The sequence below is a fragment of the Salvelinus sp. IW2-2015 genome, linkage group LG16 (assembly GCF_002910315.2).
Source record: "Salvelinus sp. IW2-2015 linkage group LG16, ASM291031v2, whole genome shotgun sequence".
Lineage (NCBI taxonomy): Eukaryota > Metazoa > Chordata > Actinopteri > Salmoniformes > Salmonidae > Salvelinus > Salvelinus sp. IW2-2015.
Genome location: NC_036856.1, coordinates 19877479 through 19891933, shown reverse-complemented (window position 1 = coordinate 19891933; position 14455 = coordinate 19877479). Strand labels below are relative to the sequence as shown.

Here is a 14455-nt window from a genome sequence, read left to right as displayed (position 1 = left end):
AAAAACATTCTGTTCATCATGCACCTTCCATGGAACTGGGCCTGTCATGGAAAAATCCCAGTACAGTACGTTCCTCATAAATTAGCTGATTATTTTTAATGACACCCAGGTTTGTCTTCTCCTCAGTATACAGGAGTTTACGTAGCTCTTTTTGATTTCCCTTGAAGAATCCATTTACTTCCTGTATCGAAGTTTTGGCTGCACCTGGCCGTGCAACTCACATTGATTATCATCACTTACCTGGCTTAAGTCCAGTCTGCACCCATAACAAATCAACAAATTGGGGTCAGACCTTTTGTCTCGATACAGTGTGACAAACTCAGCATTGCTTACTCCGAGACATCAGGCGTCAATTACAAATCTGCATTTAGCCGTCGGGACTGGCTTCTGTTATCTTTGATGTTTAAGACGACAGACAAGCATTCCGCCAAATCCTTACTCATCTCCTAAAACTGCTTGAGAAACTTTTCTCCGGTAAATACCTATCTTTCCCTGCCATTGGACATGAATCACGTCCATTTCAACTCATACTCATATCACCACCTAAGAGAAACTTCTCAACAAGACATTCATTCTCACTGTATTTTTGTGCATTCAAATTGCCATCGATTAAAATGCAATTGTGTTTGTTGTCCGTAGTTTATGCCTGCCCATACCATAACCCCACCGCCGTCATGGCGCACTATAAAAAATAACATTGTTTATGGTAGAGAAATGACCATTCAATTCTTTGGAAACAGCTCTGGTGGACATTCCTGCAGTCAGCATGCCAATTGCACACTTGAGACATCTGTGGCATTGTATTGTGTGACAAAACTGCACATTTTAGAGTGGCCTTTTATTGTCCCCAGGACAAGGTGCATCTGTGTAATGATCATACTGTTTAATCAGCTTCTTGATATGCCACACTTGTCAGGTGGATGGATTGTCTTGGCAAAGGAGAAATGCTCACTAACAGGGATGTTAACAGAAGTACACAAAATGTGAGAGAAATACGTTTTTGTGTGGATTGAAAATGTCTGGGATATTTTATTTCAGCTCATGAAACATGAGACCAACAGTTTACATGTTGCGTTTATATTTTTGTTCAGTGTAGCTGGAGCTTTTAGACTTAAGAAGTGACATGGCTTGTCTACCTGCCTAAGATATTTCTGTCTGTGGAACAGAATGTGATGGGAGAAAACCACATACTGTATATAGAGAGATGGCCACGTCACAACATGCAGGTAGTAAGACATTTATTACAATTCAATAGCGGTGGTAGTTATTACAAAAAGCAGTGGCCACGCCAATGGACCTTTGATAACCACAGCAAGGTAGCCTACATCTCAAGTATATACTTCCAAAAAATTGTTTGGGAGCAAGGACTTAGGCCCCTATAACCTCTAACTGAAATGAGAGGGCTGTAGAATTGCACAGGGAGGTTTGCATGGTTGACATGTATTCTGGCTCGGATGGTGCAATCACAGCAGGAGACCTTGGATTACAGTCCATTTGGATTACAAAGGTGTTGCCGCTTGATAAATGACATTCAACTGCAACGACACGTTGCTTTCTCCCCTTGTCATTACCAGTGTTGCCCCTCATCGTTATTGGCATCTGTGTTGCCATTGTGTGTGGCGAGTGCTGTCATGGTGTTGTAGTGGTTGGCTGTGGGGCGGCCTGCTCTGTGTTTGATCCCAGTCGGGGTACCTCCACGCTCTGAGGGTGACCACTGCGTCCATCTGGCTGGGGCTTTAATCAGAACCTCCCCTCAGAGCGGGGAATCATTCTGCTGCCTGGCCCCATCCCTTCGCTGTGCTGCCTGCCTCAGAGCACTAGAGCCCTCCTAACATGCCCACGCTGCACATTTCATCTTTCTAAATGTCACTTCATGGTTTACTGCTCCTCCTTATGATGCTAGTAGGAAAGCGAGTGCATAATGCTAGCCTAACTCTGCAGTATTTTAATTTAACAGCATATATCCTTGTCGAATAGCTTCACCTTGTGTGTTGTAGTAGCTGTGTTTTATTAAACAAGAAAACCCCTTGTTTAGATAGGCGTAGACCTATGTTTGATAAAATGCAATGCAGTAATAAATTATGTTGTGTTTCTACACTGTAGCTTTGAAAGGAATGAATACAGCCCTCTGAATCAGGTGTGTTTTTCTGTGGCTACAACAAAAGTGTGTGGTGTTGGGGGAACACTTGAGGACGCAGGTTGCCATTTATTGAGATTACTCATGTACTGGAGGCAGCTCTAGCTGGCATAGCCACAAAGTCATAAAATCTGATGTTAAACCCAACCCTAACCACACTGCTAACCCTTATGCCTAACCCTAACCTTCAATTAAGATCAAAAAGCACATTTTTTGTTTTCATACATTTTTTATTTTGTAGCTGGCCCATCCAGCTGAAACCGCTCCGTTCTGCCTCCAGGGCAAGACTCATGACAATAAACGTCAACCTGCCTCGTGGACTAGAGTTGGGAAACACTGCTCTGAAAAAACAAGCCCCCCCACCCATCCCACACACGCGCGCACACTCTTTCTCAGGAGGATAGAGAACAAGATAAGGAGAGTAAAGAAATGGAGAATGGAGAGCGCAGCAGAGAAGAATACCTTAAGGAATAATTACCATACATAAATACGATTTTCTCCTGCTTTAAATTGGGTTATTTTAGAGTCTTGTCACTGATGTTCTAGGAAGACTCCATGGTAACACATTTAAACCTGAATGCTGCTGTTAGAAAGGATGAATTATTAATGGCTTGGAAAACTAGTAGGGATGATGCTTTCCCAGGGCTGTGAAGAGAACCGCTATGTGTCTAAGGAAGTAATGCCTGGCCTCGCAGGTCTTCCTCAGTAATGTACACGTCAGGCACATATAATTTATTCATGACCGCAGCAGTCACTCTGTAGCTCCCAAACAATTAGTAAATCAATAAAAGGGATGTGCTAAAAAACTATGTCAAGATTCAGCCACAGCCTATTGCTCAGGTGTTGGCTACATTTATCACTTCACCAACAGTCAGTAAGCTGTGAGCTATAGCATTCTTGAATCTCTACTCTTAAGATGGAGGCCCGATACTGATTTGCTCTTGAATAGCAGGTGCACCCATTTGACTGCCATTTTTTTGTTTTATATTCTTATGCATCATAATGTGCAATGCGATTTTGAATAAAATTAAAAGGCATTTTTTTCTAATATAGACACTTCGATTGTATGTCTTGAAAAGGTAGAATGTGTCTTTTGTGAGGAGATAATCTTGACTAGAGCGTCATTGTTATTTTTATTAAAGATGGAATCCGCAGGTCGTGGGTGTCCCCATTCCACCCCACTTCTTGTGTTGTGTTTTGGGATTTTGAGCCCAGTCAGCTAAGAGAGATTACAATAGTAAACTACACTGGTCAGTAGGGCTCAAGCTGGGTAATGCCTCCTTTGTTATAGTTGGTGGTGTGGCCCATGTTTATGCTGCTGGAACTGAGTGTATGGAAACAGTTGACTGGGATTGGCATAAAGCTGTGTCTGTTTTCCCCAATACCCTTTCACCGTTCCACTCTAATTAACAGTAACATTCATTACTGTGTGTACACAGATGAGAGTAAACCTCGCTCTCAGGCAATAAAGACAACACCATTCCATTTTTTCTCTCCAAACTTTTCAACGTTGTTCCTTTTCTAATTACTCTGTTAACAGCCGTGAAATAACTGTGATTAGATATGAAACAATGGCGACAGTAAGCATGCCGGTAAATAAAAGTGGCTCTAAAATGAAATGTCGGTTTAATCAACACAATATAACTGCTCTTGGGGGTTGTAAGAGGAAAAAGCAGTAATGTTTGCTATTAAAGTTTGTGGTTTCAAACTATTGTAAGTTGTTAAGCATTCTGACATAACAGTCAAACTACAATTTCTGTTCTCAAAGTCATGGTTTTCAAACTATCATCATAATTGTATTCTGTGTTTCTCTAGTCTTCAAACACTTCTCTACGGGTGAAATCACAGACTTACTTCCAGGTCAGGCTACCTGTATTCAGAAAGCTGACCCTTCTGCTAAGTGTTATGGATGACAACCACCTCTCCCTGTATATCTATCTGGACCTTCAGCACCATGGACAGTGACATTGCTAGCAAAACATGCTAATGTGATCACACTTAAATGTACTCGGAGGACAAGTTACACAATAGGGTTGCTGGGTATTAAAAGACAGCCCCTGGAGGAGGCACTGTGAAGGAGTAAAGAGAGAGGGCGAGAGAGAGAGTGGGCCACCTGTCCTCTGCGGGGCACACAGTGCTGTGGTCGGCCCTGCCTCCCCTCTGGCTTAGGGAAGCTTTTTGCCTGGCTGGAGACACCTGCTCCACTCAGCGGTGACGGCTCCCAGCGGGACACTGGCTCAGCTGCTGCTCACCAGGCCCCCCTTGCAGCACTGGTCCCCTCTCAGTGTGGCACTGCCAGCCTGCCCTCCCGGCCCTGCCTGCCACGCAGGAACACAGTACAGTAGCTACCACAGCCGGCTCAGAAATCAATTATGATGGCATTGACTTGACACGATCAGTGTGATTGGCATTCATTGGACAGTTACTGGGTTCTTTACAAGAAGCTGCCAAAGCATACCCTATACCACACAGGCCACCTGACCCAACAGTTAGTTTCTTTATGGGCGTAATTAGCATGTAGTAAGCATGTAACTATTCAAGTAGCTCAGCATATTCTCTAACAGCCTTATTGTTCGGTTCTGACTTAGAATATGTGGACAACTATAAATACCTAGGTGTCTGGCTAGACTGTAAACTCTCATTCCAGACTCACATTAAGCATCTCCAATCCAAAGTTAAATCTAGAATCGGCTTCCTATTTCACAACAAAGCCTCCTTCACTCATGCTGCCAAACATACCCTCGTAAAACTGACTATCCTACCGATCCTTGACTTCGGCGATGTCATTTACAAAATAGCCTCAATAAACTACCCACCACTGCGACCTGTATGCTCTCGTTGGCTGGTCCTCGCTACATATTCGTCGCCAAACCCACTGGCTCCAGGTCATCTCTGAGTCTTTGCTAGGTAAAGCCCCGCCTTATCTCAGCTCACTGGTCACCATAACAGCACCCACCCGTAGCACGAGTTCCACTGGTATGTTTCACTGGTCATCCCAAAAGCCAACACCTCCTTTGGCCGCCTTTCCTTCCAGTTCTCTGGAATGACTGGAACGAATTGCAAAAATCACTGAAGTTGGAGACTTATATCTCCCTCACTAACTTTAAGCGATCGCTGCATCTGTACACAGCCCATCTGTAAATAGCCTATCCAACCAACTACCTACCTCATCCCCATATTTGTTTTTGTTTTTCTGCTGTTTTGCACACCAGTATTTCTACTTGCACATCCTCATCTGCACATATCACTTCAGTGTAAATTGCTAAATTGTAATTACTTCGCCCTTATTGGCCTATTTATTGCCTTACCTTCTTACTTCATTTGCACATCGGACTAGTATTACAGATGTTTTTAGTATGTGTTATCTGTAGACGGCTGGGTCTTCCTCTTCACTCGAAAAGGAGGAGTAGTGAGGGAACCAAGGCGCAGCGAAGTTTGAACACATATTTATTTACAAAAACAAATAAACGATCGTGAAGCTAAATAAACGATGTGCACACACAGGCTACAAACGTTAACATAGACACGAACTTGTATAAACTAACAAAATACAAACAGTGTAGACAGACCTATACGACGAACTTACATAAAACACAAGAACGCACGATAGGACAAATAGACTACACAAACCGAACAAACCGTAACAGTTCCGTATGGTGCAAACAATACACAGACAGGAAGACAATCACCCACAAACAACAGTGAGAACCCTACCTAAATATGACTCTTAATTAGAGGAGAACACAAACACCTGCCTCTAATTAAGAGCCATACCAGGCAACCAAAACAACATAGAAACAGATAACAAGACTGCCCCCCAAACATGCCCTGACCATAAACACATACAAAAACAACATAAAACAGGTCAGGACCGTTACAGAACCCCCCTCAAGGTGCGAACGCGGGGCGACCAGCACAAAGCCAGGGGAGGGTCTGGGTGGGCAGTTGACACGGTGTGGGCTCCGGCTCTGGACGCTGTCCCACACCACCTAGTCACTCCCGCTTCTGTTTCCCTCCCAATGACCACCCTAAACTAACATCCCCTAAATGAATGGCAGCACGGGAGAAGGGGCAGCCCGGGACAGGGGCAGCACCGGGACAAGGGGCAGCACCGGGACAAGGGCAGCACCGGACAAGGGCGGACACGGACAAGGCAGCACCGGTGAGGACAGCACCAGGAAAGGGGCAGACGGACCAAGGGCATCGAACAATGGGGCAGCACCGGAACAAGAGGGGCAGCACCGGAACAAGGGGCAGCACCGGAACAAGAGGCAGCACCGGAACAAGGGGGGGCGACCGGTAACAAGGGCAGCACGGGGATAAGGGACAGCGACCGGGAAGGGGGCGCACGGACAAGGGGCGGCAGGTCCGGTGAGAGACTCTGGCAGATCCTGGCTGAGGACGTCTGGCAGTCCTGGTGTCGGCTCTGGCAGGTCCTGGCTGGACGGCTCTGGCAGGTTCTGGCTGGACGGCTCTGGCAGGTCCTGGCTGACGGCTCTGGCAGGCCTGGCAGACGGCTCTGGTGGTCATGGCGGAGGCGCTCTGGGAGTCAGGCAGGCTTCTGGCAGGTCATGGCAGGACGGCTCTGGCTGGTCATGGCAGGACGGCTCTGGCTTGTCGCTGGCGGCTGGCGGCTCTGGGTTGTCTGCTGACGGCTGGCTTGTCGCTGACTGGACGGCTCTGCTGATCCGTCTGCGAAGGCTCTGGCTGATCCGGGTCTGGCGGAAGGCTCTGGCTTGATCGGTCTGGCGGAAGCTCTGGCTGATCCGGTCTGGCTGGTGATACGGATCTGCGGAAGCTCTGGCTGATCCGGTCTGGCGGAAGGCTCTGGCTGATCCGGTCTGGCGGAAGGCTCTGGCTGATCCGGTCTGCGGAAGGCTCTGGCTGATCGGTCTGGCGGAAGGCTCTGTGGTCATGTGGCAGGCGGAGCTTTGCGGGGCTGAGGCTCATGGCAGACGGGCAGCTTTGCAGGCTCATGGCAGACGGGCAGCTGCAGGCGCGCTGGCAGGACGGGGGCAGTCAGGCGCCGCTGGGCAGACGGGCAGTTCAGGCGCCGCTGGCGCGACGGGCAGTTCAGGCGCCGCTGGGCAGACGGGCAGCTCAGGCGCCGCTGGCGAACGGGCAGCTCAGGCGCCGTGGGCAGACGGGCACACCTGTAGGAAGAGGACGAGAGACAGCCTGGTGCGTGGTATAGGCACTGGCTGCGCTGGAGAGGAGGAAACAGCTGGAGAGAGAACCCGGAGAGACAGCCTGGTACGGGGGGCTGCCACCGGAGGACTGGTACATGGAGGTGGGACGGGTTACCGGACCGTGAAGGAGGACAGTGCTCTTGGACACCGAGCCTCCCAACCTTACCAGTTGAATGGTCCCGTAGCCCTGCCAGTGCGCGAGGTGGAATAGCCCGCACTGGGCTATGCAGGCGAACGGGGACACCACTGTAAGGCTGTGCCATGTAGCGGCCCGAGGAGACGTACTGGAGACCAGATACGTTGTGGCCGGTTCATGGCACTCGGCTCGCTGCTGCAACTTAGCCCTCCCAGTGCGGCAAGGTGGAATAGCCCGCACTGGGTTAAGCACGCGTACTGGGACACCGTGCGCTTTCCGCAATACACAGGTGTCTTACCAGTACGACGCCTTCTACCTCCACGGTAAGCACGGGGAGTTGGCTCAGGTATCCTACCCGGCTTTGCCACACTCCTCGTGTGCCCCCCCCCAAGAAATTTTGGGTCTGGACTCACGGGCTCCAACCGGTCGCCGCGCTGTCCTCTTACCAGCGCCTCTCAGCCTTCGCAGCTTCCAACTCGCCGTTGGGGCGGCGATATTCCCCTGGCTGAGCCAGGGTCCTCTACCGTCCAGGATTCCTCCCAAGTCCAGGAGTCCTTGTTGCTCTGTTGAGCATTCCTTGCCGCTTGGTCTTATCGTGGTGGGTGATTCTGTAACGGCGGTCCTCCTCCTCTTCACTCGAAAGGAGGAGTAGTGAGGAACCAAGGCGCAGCGAAGATTGAACACATATTATTTAACAAAAACAAATAACGATCGTGAAGCTAAATAAACGATGTGCACACACAGGCTAAACGTTAACATAGACACGAACTTGTATAAACTAAACAAAAACAAAAACATGTTGACAGACCTATAGACGAACAACTTACATAAAACAACAAGAACGCACGAATAGGACAAATAGACTACACAAACCGAACAAACCGTAACAGTTCCGTATGGTGCAAAACAATACACAGACACGGAAGACAATCACCCACAAACAAACAGTGAGAACACCCTACCTAATATGACTCTTAATTAGAGGAAACACAAAAACCTGCCTCTAATTAAGAGCCATACCAGGCAACCAAACAACATAGGGAAAGAATAAATAGGACTGCACCCCAAAACACAGTGCCCTGACAATATAACACTATCAAAAAACATGAATAAACAGTGTCTGAGGACCTGTTTACATTAGTTGATGCTATATCGGTTGTTTATCCCATGTGTAACTCTGTTGTTTTTGTCGCACTGCTTTGCTTCATCTTGGCCAGGTCGCAGTTGTAAAAGAACTTGTTCTCAATTGGCCAACCTGGTTAAATAAAGGTGAAATAAAAAATAATAATAAAAATTGTGGACACACACTACAATAATCTATGATAAGATGTTCCACAGCCTATATGTAGTTAACAGCTGTGCCGCAGTTTGAGATGGGCTGTAGTTCTGCAGCTGTATGCAGATGACCGCTGATTGACCTGCAGGAGAAATAGCACTTTTCTTCCTAAAACTGAAGAGAGCTCTGCCAAATCGCATTAACCTAGCCACATATGATTGAGCAAGGTTCTGGTACCTCTGCTGATAAAGGAAGCGTTCCTTTATTTTCAGACAACCACACACTGAGTGATTGTGTGTCTTGGCTCTTTCTTACTCATACTGCTGTTTTTAAAAAACTATCTAAATCCGGTGAACCCATATGGTTCAATGAATCATGTTGGTATTGACATGTTATGAATTGAGATCTTCGTTCAGTTCACTCAATATTGGTCCAAATCTACCATTAAACAAATCCTGGTTATTTCTTAATTTCATTATTCACCGATAGTAAATCCTAAAATGATGCGCCTGTAAGATAATCAATATCAATCTATGGCCTTTGTATCTGAGATATGATTTTGTGTCGCAGTTAGGCGGGTGATTCTACCTACTTGGCACAGTGTGCTGCCTCTCTCAGAGATGATACATGCCTCTCTGTATATTGCACCTGTTTGTGTAACAGCAAAGGCAGGCTTGTGGAGCTTAAATTAACTAATTTCCTGGGGTAAATTAACCAGAGAAACACGGCAATCAGGGAAGGAGGAAGTGATGGAAGCGGCAGATGGAAAGAGCTAATCATTGTTGTGAAATAGAGATGACCCTTACAATCTATGGGGTGCCAATATGCCTTGCCAACTGCTGTACAATTCCCTCTACTCGCCTTGCTTCTGTTTGTTGTGACGATGCCTTAAATGAGTCAAGGTAAATCTAACCTTTTTGTTACTGAAGAATGGAGTTACCAAAGAAAGCACAGCGATATGAAAAACAACAGCTGCATGACGACAGTAATCAGGGGCTCACAAATGAACAGCATTCAAAACAGACAGTTAAGAAATCTTCATTTATTCCTCACCCATATCTGCCTCTGACTACTATCCATGCTGAAGTTCTTGGATTTTTCTTAGACCATTCATAGCAACCAATATGGCTGCTATTCTGAATGGCATGTTCTCCTCCCAGTCTATGTTGGCTGGATCCATTGGTTCTGATAGAAAACTCAGTAGAGTTCTAGAACATGTTAGACATCCTTTTAAACACAATGTTCTCTAGCTCACCTAGATCCTGACAAATGGCTGCCTGGACTACAGGGACATTATTCTAGACTGTAGCCATTTAGCAAGCTATGTATTTTTCTTTATTACTTTGCTATACTGGATTCCCTTGAAATATATTTGAAGGTGTTCAGTATCATACCAGTATAATAACAACCTTTAATTATTGCTTTTGATTTCATTTTGTCAATCCTTCTGTTTTGATTTCATACTGAAGCATAGCCATACAGTGGTATTACACAGCTCACACTGTAAGACAGCTCAGACATCTAGAACTAAACATTTTGTTCTCTAGTATCATAATATTATGCCTTGCATCCACCAAAAGAATAAAACAATCCAGCTCTCCAAGAGCAAAGCCTCAACAATCTTCCAGCACATTTATCTAATGTATGCAAATGATCTAGCTGTGCTTAATGAAGGTACCATTAATCATTGTAACGATGGTCAGTTTTAACCAGGGTAATCAGAATCCCAGACACGCCTCATATATTCTGATTTACATACAACTCATGTATTCACATTTATTTTAACAGGAAGTAGCATCGTATTTGTGCATTTTCGGGATCACATAGAAACAGGGTCTGCGTTTACTCTGATCATAGCTTTAGAACTGTCTGCCTACTCAGTCAGATATAATTAAAATGAATACAAACATCCACATCAAGTTCTTTAGCTAACCCAAATGCAAAATACTTTCACGTGTTGCAATTAAAAGGCTAGTAAGAGTTGATTTAATAACTTGCCATAACCTCACTATCTATTATTACAATCTACTATTCAATTTTCATTTCAGCAGAAATTATGGCACTGTGTGGTACTATTGTTATATGTGAAAGAGAAATTACAGCATCAATGTACTTGTCATATGCAATTGAAGTTTATATTTCCTCAGTAGTATAACTACTGGGATTCTTTAGAGGTAGCAAGATAGCATGACTGTGTATGCGAAAATAGTCTGTGAGTGAATAAGACGGTTCTGCCAGGTGAATAAGAATATTAAGTCTTTATGGATGACCAAACATTTCCTCTGCAATCGTGTACAGTCAACAGCAGACCTCAATGCTGTCAGCATTACAGCTATTTCTGCTAAATTCAGGAAAGCTCTAGGGTGGGAAGCTGAGCCTGTTTGAAGGGAAGCCGAATGAGAGCCCGTCACAGATTAGACACCCACAGTTTCATGTAGATGTAATGCACCAAGTAAGGGATTTTCTCTCAACGTTTTCCAGTCAGGGTTTTCTCATGCCTCTCTTCCCCTTGAACTACACTCTACATTATAAACAGCACATACTGTAGACTCACGTTCTAACAATAAGGAGGAAGACTGGAATAAATTATCTCAAAGACCAGACTTAATGTAGGTACATTGCTGCTACCTCTTCTCATTACGCACAGAATTTAACTGTTAATATATCGTTATGGCTTAACTTTAGTTGCCACTAAAAGCCACCATCTTCATTACATAAAGAAATCAGATCAGTACCCTGTCTAAACAAATGTTAGAAAAAGTAAAACTATTGAACTACACTATATCCATACTTGTATATTCTGTCCAAACAGAGCATCAGGTATTAAAGATAACATTTATGTTTTACAGTATTTCATAATTGTAGCAAGGTTTCATTGTTCTTGCAGTAGCCCTGTGTTTCTAAGTTGCCGCACATCACATCTGGCAGTTACGAGTGTCAATATGGTGAATGTAGTAATGTACCCAACCCCACACTTTTCAATGAAAAACTATTACCTGACGCCATATTACATACTCATTTCTATATTCTAATTTGATCTGTTTCAGATTTTAAAAAATGTTTAAAAATAAATTGTTTATAAATATTGCAGTAACTATGTCCATGCGCATAACAGATAAGCTTACACACATACAAAATTCACATAAAGATGCAGGCATTGGCAAACTACGCACACAGTGAGGCTGCTACACTGAATTCATACACACTGAAAATTCACTCTGCCGCTCTTACTCCCAAGATAACGGACTGATTGACAGAGGGTTAAATAAGGCAGAGTAGGCGGATATTTTTGAGCACACACAAGCATGTAAATAGCTGCTAATACAATTCCTGGGGATAGTCATCTTCCTAAATTGATCTATTCTCTACTGCTCTCTCTCACTTTGTCTTTTTTCTCCTGTTAGTGTTTTAAGAGTGAGATATTTCTGTCTATCCTCTTACCAAAAGTGACCTGGACCCCATCTGGGTGGATGGGAGATCCCTGGGAAATAGCGGCGAGAGCCTCTCAGGGACGGAGCCGTCAGCAGTGGCTAGTCCCGAGAGCTGGGGGTACCGCACCATCATCTTGAGATGCTGCTCACAGAGTGCACGCTCACACACAGATAGAGAGAGGGGGAGAGGGAGAGAAAGGAAGAACAGAAACGGAAGGTAGGAAGGACAGAAACAGAATGGCAAAGGATAGCGGGAGTGAGGAGACGAAAGAAGAGAGAGGGGGGAAGAGGAGGGCAATCACAGTACACTATGCACTCACACACAAGCTTGTGTGTATATGCACACACACCCACACACAAGCACACAATCATACGCTCATACACATATGCACGTACACACATTTTGAGCCCAAGATGGGCGATTCCTCAAGCAAGCTTAGCATTGATAGCTACCTTGCTTTGGGTAAATTAGGGGAAATAAAACAGTGGTCACATAAAAACAGCCAGCCGCCTAGCATCCCATTTGTTACTGCAAGCAAGAATGAGTGAGAAGCGTAGTGATCCTTTTCTACTACCAACCATCGAGCTTGGCTAATAGGCTAAGCTTTGGTCATTAATCAACCCTGCGTCTTTACACTTAAACCATGAGCACAGAAATGTACACACACAATAATACACAACACAGAATGGTAGGCAGCACATACACTGGGGAGGTGAGAAGAAACAAAGCCAATTTCTTTACCTCATTGCTCAACAAAGCAGCGTTGAGAGTTCGGCTGATTTCAAACATCTTGTAGTCAATGTTTTTTCGTCCTTTTCTTATTTTCTAAGGGCTCTCCTTCAGTTATTGTCTCCCTCTTTCTACTGGAAATGGGAGTCAGTCCCAGGAAAAAAATAAAAAATAAAATAAATTTAAAAACGGGGAAAAAATCCTCTATAATATCTGTTTAGTGTCAGATTTTTGTCCCTTTTTCCCCCTTTTTTGATACACCTCTGGTGTATGTGGCGCTTGTGCCCAGGGTCTCGGCACACGACTGAAGAGTCAATATTTTTTTTATCTCCCCAGTCAGCACATTAAAACAAGCAGTCAGGCTGGCGGGCTTGTTCCCTTATCTGTCCACCGCACACTCGCTCACACAATGCGCTCCGATCCTCACACTGCTCTCTAGCAGATTAGTTTGTCCCAAAACATAGCTCTTAGTTTAAACTCCCTCTCTCTCGCCCTTTCTCTCCCTCTCTCTCTCATTCCATCTCTCTGTGTCGCTCTCTCCCCCCAACTCGCTTGCTCACGCTCTCATCCAGGCAGCTACAGTTCACTTTGCTACCACAAGGTGGGAAGACTGTTCTAACAACAGCAACGCCACCACATCTGCCTGTTCTCTCGGTTTCCTGTATGTGTATAAGACATGAGACACAGGGATCAGGCCCATTCCTTCTCCTTTTCTGCCTAGTCCTCATCTCAATAGGACTACTTAATAGCAGGATGATGGAACACCACCATAAATATACTATTGTGTATTCAGTGTATTCCTTTTCAGCATGACAAGTAAAAAATAGCCACATAAAACATGAACATTGGTGTGAGAAATATTATTTGTGATACAGTCACCTGTACCATCTCTCTTGGGTCAGATTATTTGGGTTTGCACTGTATGTGATTTAAGGCTTGGGATACTACAGTTACTATGTTAAATCATGTTTATACAACCCAATTATGACAGTAATTCCAGTGTTACTACAGAGCAACATAATATAATTTCCTGTAGATGTATTTCTACTGAATATAATAAACTGCGTGATGATATCGTTCATCAGTTTGGTTTGACTTCATCTTAAAATAGTGAAAAAGTGTCAGTACCTCCACAAGCAGCATGGCTTGTCGGTCTCCAGTGCACTCACTGTATGTACTTTTTTGCCAGGCCCCAGGAGAGGACTGTGGCCAGTTAATAGCAGCCCATTGACACCAGACCATCTGCTGGTATGGACCACAGCCAGGAGAGGACAGAGTCACTGCAAGCAGAGAAGAGAGACAGTCTGCAATTCTCTCCTAATGCTGTTAATGTTGTGCATTTGAACGTGTGATTATGTGCATACTTGCATGGATATGTAAAAGATAGTTAGAAGGGAGAAAGTAAGAATATGGCTGAAATCGTACATACCTAGAGAACAGCTGAGACCATACAGCACTAGTCAATAATACAACTACTAGGTGTTTTTTTTCTATCATGGCCTTATTCTTACATTTACCTCACAAAGGCTGTTACCATGTACAACTGGCTTCTCAAA

At 44.8% G+C, this 14455-nt stretch overlaps 1 protein-coding gene across 6 annotated transcripts in view; it reads right to left on the bottom strand.

Annotated features, from left to right (window-relative positions):
* The window catches only part of elavl4 (ELAV like neuron-specific RNA binding protein 4), a 77327-nt gene extending 63888 nt beyond the window's left edge, over positions 1-13439 (bottom strand). For 2 of the 6 annotated variants that reach the window (XM_024004062.2, XM_070447582.1), the window contains exons 1-2: positions 12912-13439; positions 12180-12311 (exon numbers count right to left, since the gene is read on the bottom strand). In XM_024004062.2, coding sequence (XP_023859830.1) covers positions 12180-12311; positions 12912-12959 — 180 coding nt within the window. In that variant the 5' untranslated portion in view covers positions 12960-13439. The remainder of the gene's footprint in view (positions 1-12179; positions 12312-12911) is intronic. The other 4 variants (XM_024004060.2, XM_070447581.1, XM_070447586.1 and 1 more) reach the window with 3 other exon arrangements.
* Between the last annotated feature and the right edge of the window lie 1016 nt (positions 13440-14455).